Genomic DNA, 18058 nt, shown 5'->3' with positions numbered 1-18058 from the left:
AAATATAAATAAAAATACAAAAAACCTTAAAGGGAACAAGGTACCTGTGCACCAAGTTTGCGAATGATAAATTTAAAATTTGTTATACGTATGTATATAAATACATGTACTTAAATACATATATATATATAAATACACATATATATGAATATATGTGTATACATATACCGCAATAATATCATTTCTATGTTGTGTTCGTTCATTTTTTTTTTTAAAATAGCTTTACGTAAAAAAACAAAAAAAGAAATTAACCAGAAATAAGCGAAAATGAACAAAAATAAGCGAAAATAAGCGAAAATAAGCGAAAATAAACAAAAATAAGCAGAAATAAGCGAAAACATAACAGGAGTGACAAGAACGAATGGGAAAAAAAAATAAATAAATATTAAATATATAAAGACAAGGTCTAAATAAAAAAATTAAAAAAAAAATCTAAAAATGCTACTAAATTGCAAAGAACATCATAGCATTATCTACCATGTGCATGGGACGACTCCCCATATAAGGGGACAAAAACAAAAGCAAAAACAAAAGCAAAAGCAAAAAGCAAAAAAATTGGAAAACGAAAAAACCAGAGAACGAAAAAAAAAGGAAGAAACGGGAAAAAAAACACAAAAAAAAACTAAAACAAACATACAAACAAACAAGCAGAAAATGATAAAAAAACAAACAAAAATAATAAAAAACAAGAAAATATATACATACATATATACATATATACATTTATGTGTAAATGGGCACCCTTGTGAGCTGCTCATGCTTTAATTTGTTTTTTAAAACGTTTTTTATATTTTCTCTAATTCATTAAAAATAAAAAGCCAAAAACAAGGAGTAGGATGGAGCTCAGGAATGATAATGAACTGCTGGACTTGTTACTTTTATTAAATTCTGGAAATAAGAAAAAAAAAAAAAAAAAAAATCAGTTAATTTTAAATGTACGATAAAGTTAAACAAGCTTATAATGAGCAAAATGGTAAAAGTTATTGATGCGAAAAACGCAAAAAATACAAAAACTGTTCTTTACTCTTACCAACATCCATCTCCTGCGTTTCAACAATTATAGGGTTGTTTGAATCTAAAAAAAAAATAAGAAAATAAAAGAATAGCATGAGCGAAATATCAGCAAAGTGTGGTTAATTAGACAATACTAAAATCTGCAGGGGTCGTAGCAGCAGCTTACTCTCTTCAAATGTCTCCTCACGCATATTTATACACACATATTTATACACACATATTTATACACACATATTTATACACACATATTTATACACACATATTTATACACACATATTTATACACACATATTTATACACACATATTTATACACACATATTTATACACACATATTTATACACACATATTTATACACACATATTTATACACACATATTTATACACACATATTTATACACACATATTTATACACACATATTTATACACACATATTTATACACACATGTATATGCACACATATTTATACACACATATTTATACACACATATTTATACACACATATTTATACACACATATTTATACACACATATTTATACACACATATTTATACACACATATTTATACACACATATTTATACACACATATTTATACACACATATTTATACACACATATTTATACACACATATTTATACACACATATTTATACACACATATTTATACACACATGTATATGCACACATGTATATGCACACATGTATATGCACACTTGTATATGCTCAAATATTTATGAGCACATATTTACGCACACGTATTTATGTACATGTATATATGAACGTATGTAGCACCACTTTCCCTTTTTTATCACCTCCTTTTTGAATATCATTCAAATTACCTTCATGTTTCTCCAGTTCGACCAATTCCCCAGAGGACATTCCATGATCTGCGAGAAGAGAAGATAACGAAAAAGTCAAGTGCATGTGTATGTACATAAATATATAAATTCAAGTGTACGTTTATGTGTACATATATATATATATGTGCATGCACGCAGTGCCGCCTCGCTCACTTTGCGCAATTTCCGTTATATATATCAAATGATCCATTGGATGCTTACTAGTTTTATGTTTTGTGGATGGAGTATGATGAACATGTGGTGAGATAGAATGCTCTCTCTTTTTATGTGGAACAAATTTTGCATTATATATAGTGTTGTTATCATTTAATAAAGTATTTTCATTAGCTCCTTGGTCTGATAATTTTATATCTAATTCGTCCATATTTTTCTTTATATCATTTGGTTCAGTAGTTCCTCCTTCTTCGAATGCATCTTCAATGACATCTGCAGAGGGTTCTTCGGTAAACAATTCTTCATTTGTTATATCTATATCTTTATTATTTGTTTGATTTGATTTTTTAAAACCTTCATTTGTGCTAGTACTATTTTTGGTGTTTTTCGCTTTCTGTGCATTTCGTAAAGTAGGTTTGGCTTTTTGATTATTCTGACTACTATGACTATTCTTAGCATTATGACTATTTTGAGTATCGACCTTAGTAGAGTCTAGTGACTCGTCAGATAAATCATTTATTTCTTCACTCACAAAGTCATCATTATCTTGTAAATCATCATCATCCATTATACTAGATTTTTGTGCATTTTTTTTCTTTTCCTTTTTAGCTCCTTTTTTAACGGCATCTTTTATTGTTTCTCCTTCATCCATAAGATCGTTTACATAATCCATATCCTTCTGTATAAATGCGTGCAAATCTTTAGTGGATGCCATTTTGTTCAAGTGGTGATTGTCAAACATGTCCTCATCCATACCGTAGGTTGGCGTTATTTCCTTCATTTCTGCAAAGAGGTGTGGGAAAAAAACGAAACAATGAGAGTGTGTGCATAGTATAGTAGAAGTAGTACGACGGGAGAAAAATGAATACACTATTTTTTTTTTTCCATATTATCCTCATTTCTTTTTCATCTCTTTCCCAATTTTTTGTTATTTTCCTTCCATTTTTGCTTACCGTTCTCGTCCAAGTCGTCCTCCTCGTAATCCGAATAAGATTTATCGTGTTCTGTTTTTTCTAAGAAGCTGTCTTCAATGTTATCTTCAAAAGAATTTTCCTCATCCTCATCCTTATGATTAACCGACTTCTTTTCTAAGAAGCTCTCTTCATTGTAGATCTTACTATTATGTTTATTATCATCATTATGATCATCGTCCAAGTATGTGGAAACGAACGTACTATGTTTTTCCATATTCACAAGATCATTTACATTTTTTTCTAAAAAACTTTCTTTACCCTTATTGTTATTATTATTCGTAGTAGTTATACTACTCCATTTATTATTTTTTTTTTTTCCATTTTCTGTTATGTCATCTGAACCAACATAATCATCAGGGTAGTCACTATCATTCATTTTGTTTTCATACTCTTCTTTAAAATCTTCTCCATTATTTTCATTAGAACCAATAATGGTATCCTCTTTTTCAAGGAAACTACTAGAATTATTATTATTGTCATCCTCATAATCTTCGAAATCATCCTTTTCGTCATCGTTCAAGTCATCATGTTCATCTTTTTCTAAGAAACTTTCGGAATCGTAATCATCGAATTCATCAAAGGTATCATATTCATCTTTTTCTAAAAAGCTTTCGGTATTGTTATCATCATCTTCATAACCTTTGTAGTTGTCTTGTTCGTCATCATTTATGTCATCATACTTCTTTTTTTCTAAAAAACTTTCTGCATTACCACTAGAATCATCATTATTTTCTTCAAGACTCATATCCAGCTCATGATTCTTTTCGCTATCACCTTCATTATAGTATTCTTCTGTATCTACAAAATCTTGTGGATTATATTCTGGCCATTTGTCGTCTTGATCAGAAGACTTATCTTGTTCTAAAAAACTTTCTGCATCTCCATTAGAATCATCATTATTTTCTTCAAGGTTCGGATCCAGCTCATGATTCTTATCGCTATCACCTTCATTATAGTATTCTTCTGTATCTACAAAATCTTGTGGATTATATTCTGGCCATTTGTCGTCTTGATCAGAAGACTTATCTTGTTCTAAAAAACTTTCTGCATCTCCATTAGAATCATCATTATTTTCTTCAAGACTCATATCCAGCTCATGATTCTTTTCGCTATCACCTTCATTATAGTATTCTTCTGTATCTACAAAATCCTGTGGATTATATTCTGGCCATTTGTCGTCTTGATCAGAAGACTTATCTTGTTCTAAAAAACTTTCTGCATCTCCATTAGAATCATCATTATTTTCTTCAAGACTCATATCCAGCTCATGATTCTTTTCGCTATCACCTTCATTATAGTATTCTTCTGTATCTACAAAATCTTGTGGATTATATTCTGGCCATTTGTCGTCTTGATCAGAAGACTTATCTTGTTCTAAAAAACTTTCTGCATCTCCATTAGAATCATAATTATTTTCTTCAAGGTTCGGATCCAACTCATGATTCTTTTCGCTATCACCTTCATTATAGTATTCTTCTGTATCTACAAAATCTTGTGGATTATATTCTGGCCATTTGTCGTCTTTATCAGAAGACTTATCCTGTTCTAAAAAACTTTCTGCATCTCCATTATAATCATTATTATTTTCTTCGAGCATCGGATCCAGCTCATGATTCTTTTCGCTATCACCTTCATTATAGTATTCTTCTGTATCTACAAAATCCTGTGGATTATATTCTGGCCATTTATCCTTTAGCTTTCTAGATATTCTATTAGGTGAGATAAAATTTACTTTATCATTTAACGTTTTCATTAATTCTATATTTTTTACATAATTTTTAAAAGGGTTAACATCTTTATAAAAATTGAAGAAAGAATCGTATTTTTTAAAATCATATTTTTCAAATAAGGGAAAACAAGCAAAGGTATTAATACCACGTGTATCTTTCATCGCATTACTGTCGTTGTATACATTGTATCCGTATGCGTATTTAATTTTGTCTAAAAAAAAAAGATGAGAAACATATGGAAAATGGGTAGACATTAGGTGGAAAATAAATAATAAAATAAGTAGACAGGAGGACGGGGAAACAAACGAGGAATTTATTTGCAGTAGTATTCTCTAAATTAGTATAACGATTATGGAACACTTATGGAAGCTTTTGTGAATATGCATAAATATATATACCCATGCCTCTACACATACACATGCACATGTCTATGTGCATATGCAACGTTGTCTGATCAATGAACTCTCGGATAGAATCGTTCAAAAGCATTTTCTATTTATTTGAAAAATAATTTTGTATTATTTCGTTTAGTTTTGTATTAGTTTTTTTCATTTATTTTTGTTTTATTTTGTTTAGTTTTATTTCTTTTTATTTAGTTTTGTTGTATTTCTTTTTATTTTGTTCTGTTCTATTTCGTTTCTCCTTTTCTCTTTTTTCTTTCACTACCTTTAATGTGTTGTATGCTAACTCCATTTTTAAATTGCTCAAAATAAGTTACAATATTTTGAACAAGCAGAAAAGACAAGAACAGAATATTCATATTTAAAATTAAATTGGTACAACAAAAAAAAAAAAATAAAATAAAAATAAAAAAGGAATAAAAAAAAAAAAAAAAGAGTAAAAAAAGAATAAAATAGAAACAAAATAAAAAAATAAAAAATAAAAAATTGCTAAATTTATTCTTTTTTCACTTAAGTTTTATCATGTACTGTTAAATGAAAGAGGAACACATTTGTACATTTTAAAAAAGGAAAAAAACATTTTATGAATGTTTTCCTTTCACGATAAAAGCAAAAGAGAACTGCACTACATGTCATTAAAATGTTTAAAAAAAAATATATATATATATATATACATACATATGCACAAATGTGTATATATATATATATATACATACATATGCACAAATGTGTATATATATATATATGTTTTCGTTCTAAACGTGTATTTACGTTCTGTGGCTTTCTAACTGCATACAAATATGGTGGTAACAACAAAAGCAATTTTACTAAAACATATTGTGCAACATTAGGATGACGAATGAGATGGAACAAAAAAAAAAATATAAATTATGTATAGAATGATATTTAGATTTACTTAAAAATATTGCAGAGAGAAAATTTTTTTTTTTTTTCACTCACGTTTTTCTTAATTTCCTGGTTTTATAATTTATCATTATTCATTCAAATGACAATAATGCATTATTTTGTTTTGGTTTGTCTTTGTCTATTTTCGCATCTTTTATCATTTTCGCACTTTTGTCATTTTCGCATTTTTTGTTATTTTCGCTTCTTTTATGATTATTGTTACTTTATCTATTGTTATTGTTACCGTTATTGTTATCACTATTGCTATTTTTATTTTACAACATATGGCAATTTATTAATTTTTATTTTTTCGTTTTTCCTCTGGCAATGCTCGCCATCTTACTGCATTAGCGTTACTTGTTTATGCATTTGAAGTGCCCATCAGAATATTTGTTATTTTGAATTGTAAAAATAATAAAAAAATAAAAAGTATTACACATTTTTTATGTATATATATATTTTTGAGTAACATTATAAATTTTTGCATATACACATATTACATGTGTTCATAATATTTTTTGGTTGCACTAAGCAGCACAGTCTACAAACAGTATTTTTTTTTTTTTTTTTTTTTCTTCCATTTGTTATAATTACTAACATAAATGTGTATGAATATATATTCTAATACAAACACGCATACATACATAAGTATATACATATTTACATATATATGTATATTTATATGTATATTTATATTTATATGTATATTTATATGTATATTTATATTTATATGTTTATTTATATGCACGTATATATGCCTGCATATATGCCCATATAAATGCCTGTCTTTTCACTTTGTGCTACACAGTTTGTATATTAAATAAGGTATACATTTTTGTCCATATATATATATATATAATGTTCAAGTATAATAAGTGTCATAATGATTGTATTTATACAGTTAAACAATATACTTGAACAATTCTATATTTTAGTAAATTCGTGCGTACATACAAGCGTATACACGTATGCATATATTTGTACTTGCATAAAATACAATATGCGCATATATGAGGTTGTAATATGTGAAAAAAAAAAAAAAAAAAATACATTTGTATTTTTGTGTATACTTTAAAAATCCCATAATTTCCAAATGAATAAATAATTCGATATAAATGTAAATTTACTAAAATAAAAATATGGTGTGAGGGTGGTATGTGCAGCCATAGCATGTCATACAGTGTATTTATCTATACAGATAAAAAAATAAAAATTAAAGACCCAACAAAAAAATAAAAAAATAAGGAATAAAAAAAAATAAAATAAAGGAAAATTTGAAAAATTTGGGGAAAATAAAAAAAAAAAAACCTTAACACCTGAACATTTTAACGTATTGTAATTTTTTTTTTTTAGCTAGCTAATTTATATAAAACTCTGTTGGAATACAATAAGTTTAAATAATTCTCTTGTCCCTTCATTTTTGTAACCTAAGAATAATTATGTTAATGGTTATCTATTCTTTTCCCGTTTATTTTGATAGGCATTTAGTTCGAGTATATTATTAATTACCATTTTTTAGGGGATTGTTTTATGTTAGCTAACTATTTTTTTTTTTTTTTTCCCCAAAAGTTACATTATCCAAAAAGCCATTATTTTCGAACTCAATGTTCCGGTGAATTATGAACAGGGGGTTGTTTCATACTATTTTTTTTAAGTTCGATGGACACGTAGAAAAAACTACTTCAAAAATGTATCGTTGAACTGAAATGAACAACTATTTTACGCATATATACACATATGTATTGTGCATATATATCTTTAAGTATGTATATATTTACATGCATATATGCATATGCACGCAAAGTGTGTATGTGTGAGACCATAATGTGATAGCATTCTAACTAGTGCAAAACACACGACTTGGATTTATTTATCATACTTGAATATTTTAAAAAGAGGAAAATAAAATGAAACAAAAAATTGTAAGGAATACGAGTAAAAAATAAAAAAAAAGGTGCTTCGCGCACCAAGCTTAATTGCTTAACTGCTAAACTGCTAAACTGATAAACTGCTAAACTGCTAAACTGCTAAATTGTTAAACTCCTTAAATTTTTTAATATGACACAAAAAAAAAAAAAAAAAAATTTTATTGCTACGTTCATTTTATATTGTATAAGATATAATTAAGGAACAGTTCATAAGAAAAGGCAAAAAAATAAAATGCCCTTCGACATATGCATTATATGTACACATAAACATACAAAAATATATAGTATTTTCACTTCATGTGAAACAGAAAAAAAAAGGAACTATGCAATATTGTTTACCAAAATGCTATAATCGTTTCACGAGTGAATTAAGGTAAAAATTAAAAATTTCTTAGGCTTATTTTTTACTTGGTCTTTTCATACAGGCTTAATAGCGCATAACATATATCTGTTTTTATATGTGTATGTACGTATGTATGCATGTATTTATGTTTGTACGTATTATAACTCTTTCCCCTCATTTGTAAGAAATGGAACACTTTTTTACTAAAGATAATAGCGAGTAAGAAGTTTGCACAAGCAGAGAGGGTAGTTAAAATATGTAAATGAACACCAAAAAAGCAATAACATAAAGAAAAATGTGAGCAAAGAGGCGAAAAAAAGTACTAAAGAAAGCACAAAACTTAAAGTATAAAGCATACAACACAAAGCCCATAATGAGTATTAAACATCTTGTAAAAGGTTCTCATAAACCTAACATTTGCTTTAATTTCCCTCCGCGCTCCCCACATTAGTTCGTATTTTTATACAACTTTATTCAGTTTGAAGCTTCCTTTATCTTTTTTTATTTTCCTTTTTTTTTTTTGATATGTTTTTAATTTTACTATATAATACACATCACCTTTAATGGCTTATCATTTATTCAAAAAGTTACAAAGAGTGAGCAGTAAAGATAGCAAACCAAAAAATGAAAATAAAAATGAGGATATTAATAAATGGTTAAAGAACATTCAAGACATACTTAGTAAAAATGTTGTTGATAATGATTCGAATGAAAGTGTTGATGATAACGTGATTAACATTACTGATTACTTGATAACTATAAATAACATTGTGAAGTACACGGAACAAGTAAAAAATAGGAAAATTGACTATTTCGATGATGAAAATACGGTAATATTACTTATTAAACAATTTTGTAAAATTTTAAATATAATTCATGTATTTGAAAAATTAAAAAGAGTTGATAATGTTGATCATGATGATGATGGTAATAAGGATGATATAAAAAAGAAAATTACAATTTTGACAAAAAATAACGTCTGGACATTACTGGAAGAAATAATTCTGAACAGTTCAGAAGTTTTGAACAAAATAATTTGTTTAAATAAAGACATGTTTCATAAAAAAAATATAAGAATAGATTGTAACAAGTTAAAAACATATGTAAACTACTTGAACACATTGTTTAAAGAAACGAATAATTGTGATTTATTATTCAGCATTTTTTATTTTGATTTTGAGAATTCTATATTTATTATATATGAACTTATACTGTTATTACAAAAAATATATATTTATGACAATATAAATTTCTATTTTTATTTATATGATAATATCATATATTGTGAGAACACAAAATCAGCTTATTACTATAATTTGTACTCTTTAAAATGCTTTCAAATATTGTATCATGAACACTATTCTGAAAGTAATATAAATGCAAAGGAGCAAAACAATTTTGCTCAAAAAATACACGAACAGTACATGTTAATTATAAGTAATTTAAGAAAAAACAAATTGCATTATGTTAATTATCTCAATTACCCATTAAATTATTCGGAGGATAAGCTAATATATAAAAATAAAAATGAAAATTATTACATAAATGAACAAAAGGAATTTAATTCCATTTCAACAAATAAAAAATTTAGGTCCTTCATATTTTTCGATGCTGAAGATGAAGCAATTCAAAAAAATTTAAAAAAATTAGAGTACACCAAAAGATTATATGAATTTTTAGTAGAATATGATTCATATAGCTCTTCTTCCTTATCGTCCGATGTAAATGTAGACACGTATAATAGTGTAAGTAGAATATCTGGCAGAAATAAGGGTAATAAAACAGAAAAGGACAAAAAGAAAAATACATCAGTTGAGTTGTCATCTGGTTATGATTACAGCACTTCGTCATTTGTTCATAATTATGGAAGTGGCGAAAAGAATGGAAGTAAGGAAAATAAATCGAAAAATAGCAATTTAGACAATTTTGAAAATCAAAGTAATACTTCCAATAGTAGCTTTGAGAATAAAAATAATGAAAGCTACTGCTATTGCAGCTCAGACATATCCAGTAATTTCATTACGGTTGATGAAGAGTACGAAGAATATGAAGAGGAAAAAAAAAAAATAAATAAAAATAACAAGGTAAAATATTGCGAAGAAAATATATTTTTAATTATGTATAGAAATAACAAAGTACAAAATGTAAGAAATAATATTGATAGATTAATATTAAATAAAGGTAATTTTATATGTAAATTATTAGGTATTATAGCTTCTAATGAAGATGCGTACCTTATAAATGAAATACTTGTATTATTTCTATTAGTGTCAGAAAATAATATTGAAATTAAGAACATAATTACGTATGAAAGGATAATAGAAACTATTATAAAAATAATGAAAGAAGAGCATTATTATTTATTTAAACAAATTAGAGAGCTATTTTTTTTGTATGACGATGATAAGTTAGACATGTGTTATGTTACTAAGGTTTGTAATTTTTCAAATAAAGGTAGAGAACAAGAAAAGGAGCGGGGGGAAAAAAAAAATCTGAGCATTTCGTGCAATATTAAGAGAGAAGAACAAGAGGATAAATTTACTTTAAGTCACTGTAAGCGTAATGTAGAAGATCCAGTAGATTATCCAGACAAATGTGAAGGAAAGAGTACAGCTATTGCGAACGCCGTTGATGAATTTAACATGCAGGGGGGATCAAACGGGAGGAGCATGTCAAGTTTGAGTAAAATTAATAGTACAGAAGGAAGTGCAACATCGAGTGGAGTTCCTACTTCCGCTGTAGGTGTTTCTGCAATTGGTATAGGTGTGGTGGATCAGAGGGAAAAATATGGATATTCTTACACGGAGGGAAACATTGACAAGGCTTGTATTTTTCATTTTACAAAGTGTGAAAGAAGTACAAATAATAATTTAGAGGATGATAAAAACCAAATGGAAATATACCTGGACAACATTTCCATTAATATAGATATTAAAAGCAGTTTACTACTGCTAAAGTGTTTAATAATAAATAGCGAGTTTGGTCCAAAATACATTTTTGAATTAAATATACTTGAAGAGTTTATATGTGTAATTCTTAATTTATATAATATTATTATTTATGTTTATAACAAGTCTATGTTAAAATATTACAATAACTCAATTTTTATCATTACCATATTTTTAGATGTCCTATGTTGTATATGTAAATTTCGTCATAAGAACAGCAGTTCAGATGTGAGCTTGAAGCAATATTTCCCTATATTTCAAAGGGCAAAATTTTTAGAATGTTCTTTCTTTTTTTTTTTTAAATTTGTATACATATATTTGTATAAAGATATGGTAAACAGTAGTAGGAGTAGGAAACGTAGATCCCCCCTTATGCGTATGAATAATGAGGAGGAAAATACACAAATTAAGAACGAGCCTTTGTCAAATTACGAAGGCATGAATGAGTCTAAAATTGTAGATTTAAATTGTGTTAAAAATGGAAACCTGCATAATGATTGTAATGAGGAAGTTAGAATTAACGTAGTAAGTAGTGCGCATCTGAACAGCAGCAATGCAAGCAGTGTACATCTTAACAGTAATAACGCGAGAAGTGTTCTCCTTAGTAGTAATAACACGAGTAGCAAACAATTTAACATGAAAAAAAAAGGTAGTAGTAGTAGCAGGAATAGTAGTAGTAGCAGTAGGAATATTTTCAAGGAAAATGAACAAATTTTCGAGGTTTTCAAAAACACAAATTTTGTAGACCTATTTAACATATGCTGCAAATTTCTGTTTCAGGATGAGCAACACTGCGCCTGCTTTTTGCTTAGCAGTTATAGTGATAATAGTACGAATGGCAGTAGTAATGCCAATAATGGTAGGAATGATAATGCCAATAATGATGGTAATAATAACAATAGTAGAAGTTACCACTTCCGTAATAGTAGCAAAAAACGGGAAGAATTCGACGTGCATATAGAGGAGTGCAATTTCATAATGGCCTGTTTTCGGAAAGATAAGTATTTCTATTTGGAACATGTGCTTACGTTTTATTTAAAGAGGTTGAAGCAGGTAAAGTACATAGACATGCTGCTTATTCTGTTTTTATATGATAAGCAGTATGTAATACGAAAGTGCATATACGAATTTTTCATGTGTTTATGTGAAAAATATGTGGATATTTCGAATTATTTAAATACTGTCTTTTTTTTTGAAAAAAGCGTTTTCTATTATTACATTATGCATAAGATAGGTAGATTAAAAAAGAGTTTATACAAAATAAAGAAATGGCACAAGAACAGGAGTTCTAATATGGTCCAGGATAACAGTGTTAGTAGTAAGAAAATCGAAAGAAGAGAAAAATTTTTCTTAAAATATATTGCATGTATAAAATTTATATATCAAGTGCTGAGCCTTGTTACTGTTCATAGTAATAATAGTGAAAAGGAGGAAGATAATACCATCATTAGTAATTTATATAATTTTTTAAAATCTGTTGATTTAAATTTTGAGGAGATCATATATTACAATATGTTATATGTTCATGGATATAAAGGAACCGGTATGTATTATATAAAAAAATTAAATAATGAATCTGTTAAGAATATATTGATACTTCAAATTAATATGTTATTGTACAGAAATAGGATTAATAATGAGAGACATAATTTTAAGTACTTGATAAATGTAATAAATAGTAAATATTTAAGTAAAAGAATGAAATGTTTGATATGTGTATACATTAGCATATATTTATTCCTATCAAAAGAAGAAAGAGTAAAAAAGGAATTAATAAAAACAATTATGGAACATGATATTTTTAATATTATATATAAACTATTAAACGATTTTTGCAAATATAATTTTTTTAGTAAAAAGTTCTCTTGTTCGACTTTTGTCAAATGCAAGGATGTGTATGCAAATATAAAAAATATATCTGAAATGAAAAGGAAGAAATATTTTTTTTTTTATTCAACAGAGAAATCTTTATTCTTTATTCATTTTATTTATTCAAAATTAGTTCATCATGATATGTTAACATATTTCTTTAAACAAACCAAAAATCATTTAACTAGTCTCAATCATAGTTTAAGCAGTGATAAAATTTATTCTAAGAAAAAAAAAAGTCGTTCACTGGAAAAGTCAAGCAAGGCAAGCATATCTCAAAGGAGGGGTGTTTTTACTCATAAGGGTATCAACAGGAAATTCAGTAGTGGGGAAAACTATATAGAGGTAGATCCCTATTTGGAGGAGAGTGAGGACGAAGAAGAAGATGACGATGAGTGCAAGTACAGTGAAGAGGATAGCACGAGTCAGTACATCGAGGGGCTAGACAGCAAGGGAGGAAGCAGGGAAGTAATAAGGAAAGTAATGGGCGAAGTAAGCGGAGGAGGAGGTAAGGGAAGAAGCCAAGGAATTAGCTCAGGATTCAGCTCGGGAATCAGCGCAGGTATAAGTGAATACCGCAGCGGGGTAGACAGTGAAGAGGCAAATATTCAAAGGGGGGAGGAGCGAAAAGGGAGATATTTAATTCGAGCACGATTAAATAACGAAGGTGGTAAGGAAGACAAAAATGAGCAAATAAAAGAAAGAAAAGATAGAAAAGGCAGAAACGGTGCATATCATAGTAGATACTATTATGATAAAAAGAATACTAGTGAAAAGAAAATACGAAAAGGAATAATTAAGGAAGATATTATTCTTATGAGAAATAAATTAAACGAACAAGAACTCAAACATATCGAAGAAAAAATTTATTTAAATAAAATCATTGAAAAAAAAAATGATATAATAAATAATATCTTATATTCTTATTTACTATTAAAAGAAAAGTTAAAAAAAACAGAGGATGAAAATATTGTAGTTAAAAATACATTTTCTTTATGGGAAAAGGAACAACAAGTAATTAACAGTACTGATATGAATGAACTACAGAAAGATTACATACATTTATTAAAAAAATTTGAAAAAACGAATACTGAGAAAACAGATTTGGAGGGGAACATAGAAAAGCTTATAGATTTGTTAATATACTTGTACGATAATGTTAAGGGATGTCGTCAGTATATGCAAAATCTTGAAGACATAAATCTTTTTAAAAATAAAATTCGAAATGAAGAACACCAACCACACAATCAATATGCACTACCGAATGATCAGCAGAACCATGAACGCGTTGAAAGAAACACGTATAAAGGTGTGAACAAGGAGATGAACAAGGAGGAGAATCGACTTAATCATGTGGATGTAAGCGTAGAGGAGAATGCACGTGTGTATAACCAGTTCTACGTTGATTCTAGCCAGGAAATGTGTGCAAAAGAGAACGGAGCTGCTAACCGGCACATGAATGACGAAGTACATGCTACCGCTAACCAGGATATGTATGCGGAAGCACATGCCCATGCTAACAAGAATACGTATACAGAAGCATACGCCCCTGCGAATCAGGATATGTATATAGAAGCACACACCCCTACTAACCAGGATATGTATGCAGAAGTACACGCCCCTGTGAATCAGGATATGTATATAGAAGCACACACCCCTACTAACCAGGATATGTATGCAGAAGTACACGCCGCTTCTCAGCAGCAGATGTACAACGAGTTATACTTCGATACAAATAGACAGAAGCAGAACCGAATAAGTGTTATCTCGAATAGGCAAGTGTATAACCAAATACACTTAGGCGAAAATGAAGAAAAACATAGTCCATGGTACATAGACACTAGGAAGCACGCAAATCATAACATTTACACAAGTGCAAGTGAACAAAAGAACATCAGTGTTACGAGCGAAATAAATATATGTGCTAACGACGAAAGAGGAAAAGCAAACGATTTAAACGACGTAGAAGAAACTAAACAAATGCACAATTCCGAATTAGCTGATAGTCATATAAATGAGGAGTTCACCAAATAAAAGGAAAACGACGACGGAAACGATGATGGAAACGTACTTATGAGGAACTTACTAAAAAATAAAATACATTATATATTATAAATTATACATTATATATTATACGTTATATATTATACGTTATATATTATACGTTATATATTATACGTTATATATTATACGTTATATATTATACGTTATATATTATAGGTTATATATTATAGGTTATATATTATAGGTTATATATTATAGGTTATATATTATAGGTTATATATTATAGGTTATATATTATAGGTTATATATTATACGTTATATATTATACATTATATATTATACATTATATATCATACACTATATATTTTATATTATATATTATACATTATACATTATAAACTATATATTACACACTGCATATTATGCATCATGCAATATGCATTATATATTTAAAATTTCTAATTTTAGTTCATGCATTATTATACAGTTCTTTATTATTCAATATCATACAGTAATTCGTGCGGACCTTATGCCGAAACTGAAAACAGTTGTAAATATGATACATTTACTTATAATAATAGCTTTTATAAATATAAATATATATATATGTATATATATGTGCTTATATTTGTACTTGTGCATACATTACATATGTGTTCATTTGTATATGTGTATATATGCAGTTTGGCAGAATGTATAATGAAAAGGAAGGTACATACAAATCTGCTTAAATTTGATACATATACTTCTGACTCATTTTGTTTGTACAGGTTTTTTTTTTTTTTTTTTCTTCAACATTTTTAATTATATATATATTTTTTTTTTTTAACATATGTATATATATTTGCATTTTATATATGTTATGCAAAAGTATACGTAAGTATATACAATAATTTATTTTTGAAAACTGCCATATCATGCATATCATGTTATGTTAAACTTCAAGAGCTTTTAAAGAATATAGTTAAGTACTTAATAATTTAAAAAAAAAAAAATTTTGAGAATACTTAACTAGTTTTAATTAATTTACTTTCACAAGAGAGACACAGTTTATCACATGTTAAACTCAAAATAGGGAAAAATTAGATAACAAAAAAAAAAAAAATAAAAATTGCACAAATTAATGTACGCACGAATAATGTAAATAATGACGTATTAATGTGTGTGTATTCCCGTATAATGGAAATACTGACGTATTAATGTTTGTGTGCACGAATATACGAATATATATACAAACTGATAATTAAAAAATACGTAAATATTCACGTATAACTTAAATATTTTGTATTTATATAACTCCTCTTACCATAAATGACGATTGTGCTTTGTGTGTACTATTTTTGTACTAATTTGCACTCTGATGAAGAGGTCTAATACAAAGAGGTTTTCAATTAATACTTAAATTATTTTGCACTATCTACACTTATCTGCATATTATATATATGCACATTTTTTTTTTTTTACTATTTTTTTTTCTGTATCGCAGAAAAAAAAAATATATAATTTGTAAAAAATACGATTTCCGTAAAAATAAGAAAAAATACTTTTGCAAAAGAAAAATGGTGCAATAAATTTAAATGCTAAAAGAAAAAAAAATAAACTAAAAAATTATTGAATAATAAGTTCAATAAAAGCATATACATCTAACTGCCTCTTTAGCTCAGTTGGTAGAGCGCCAGACTTTTAATCTGGTGGTCAGGGGTTCGAGTCCCCTAGGAGGCTGGAGAAGAAGTACGAAAAGCAAAAATAAATAATTTTTTTTGAAATTCTTAAAGTTATAATGTTTTTTTAAATATATATTATGTATATATATACATTTGTATATACATATATTATGTATGTACTATTTATACTATTTAATGGTACATAAAGAAAACTAAAACTATTATAAACAAGTATTTTTCAAGAGCTTTTCTATTATTTTTTCAGCTGTAAAAGAGCAAATATAAAAATATAAAGAGGTTTATGTATGTTAATAGGTACAGGCGTACGTACGTATATATATGTAAGTTATTCATTACATATTTTATTTATACGTATGTATCGCGATATGTTAAAGCATATGTAATATGCATATACTAGCCCACCAATGCATATGTGTGCATAATATCATGTACTTGTACTCATTAAGGAGTGCAATCAAGAATAAGCATAAAAATTAGTTGAAATTTTTACTGTGCCATTGCTAACATTTATAAGATAATAGCAAACTTTGTCGTAGCATTTTTTTCTTTTTCTTTTTTTTACCATACGGAGAAAAGGCGTATTTCAGTATAACTAAATGGGTAGTACATTTGCCAGCGCATTTATGAAGAAACGAAAACATAATACTCTTTTATTCGCTAATATTTTATTCGCTAATATTTTATTCGCTAATATTTTATTTGCTAATATTTTATTCGCTAATATTTTATTCGCTAATATTTTATTCGCTAATATTTTATTCGCTAACATTTTATTCGCTAATATTTTATTCGCTAACATTTTATTCGCTAATATTTTATTCGCTAACATTTTATTCGCTGATATTTTATTTTTTCTGCTAGTGGAAAAAATATTTCTTTCCAACTAAAATTAAGAAAAGAATGAGTAGAATAATCAACTCCGTGAGAGGTGAACAATGGGCATTTAAAATTTAATGTATTTTGTCTCATGCGTTTTAAAGGTAGTAACACCCTCTTTCGCTAAAGATTGTGTAATATATTGAATAAGTCAGCCATAAATCGAACATAAATGTGCTATGAATCGGCCAAGGTAGCCATTTTAATTTTAAGTTTTACTTTTCATAAAAGATATTTTTCAGCATTAGGTTGGAGATAATATTCTCCTTTAAATTATTATTTTATTTTACGGCCCTTTTTGTTATTGTATGTTTTTATTCTACATTAATAATTTAGAACGTACTAAGGAAAACAGTACGTAATATTAAATGCC

General features: G+C 27.5%; 2 protein-coding genes across 2 annotated transcripts; one reads left to right on the top strand and one right to left on the bottom strand.

The window, feature by feature from the left end:
- Positions 1-796: 796 nt before the first annotated feature.
- Positions 797-5485, bottom strand: MKS88_000448 (uncharacterized protein; the record flags this gene model as incomplete). Its single annotated transcript, XM_067215534.1, has 6 exons — positions 797-888; positions 1031-1075; positions 1821-1895; positions 2022-2804; positions 2975-4936; positions 5392-5485. The coding sequence occupies 6 exons, from the start codon at positions 5483-5485 to the stop codon at positions 797-799; spliced, it is 3051 nt and encodes a 1016-aa protein (XP_067075686.1).
- Positions 5486-8866: 3381 nt separating this feature from the next.
- Positions 8867-15154, top strand: MKS88_000447 (uncharacterized protein; the record flags this gene model as incomplete). Its single annotated transcript, XM_067215522.1, has 1 exon — positions 8867-15154. The coding sequence occupies one exon, from the start codon at positions 8867-8869 to the stop codon at positions 15152-15154; it is 6288 nt and encodes a 2095-aa protein (XP_067075685.1).
- Between the last annotated feature and the right edge of the window lie 2904 nt (positions 15155-18058).

This window comes from Plasmodium brasilianum, chromosome 1 (assembly GCF_023973825.1).
Source record: "Plasmodium brasilianum strain Bolivian I chromosome 1, whole genome shotgun sequence".
NCBI lineage: Eukaryota > Apicomplexa > Aconoidasida > Haemosporida > Plasmodiidae > Plasmodium > Plasmodium brasilianum.
Note: the sequence above shows the minus strand (reverse complement) of the source record. Positions and strands in the feature narration are given on the sequence as shown.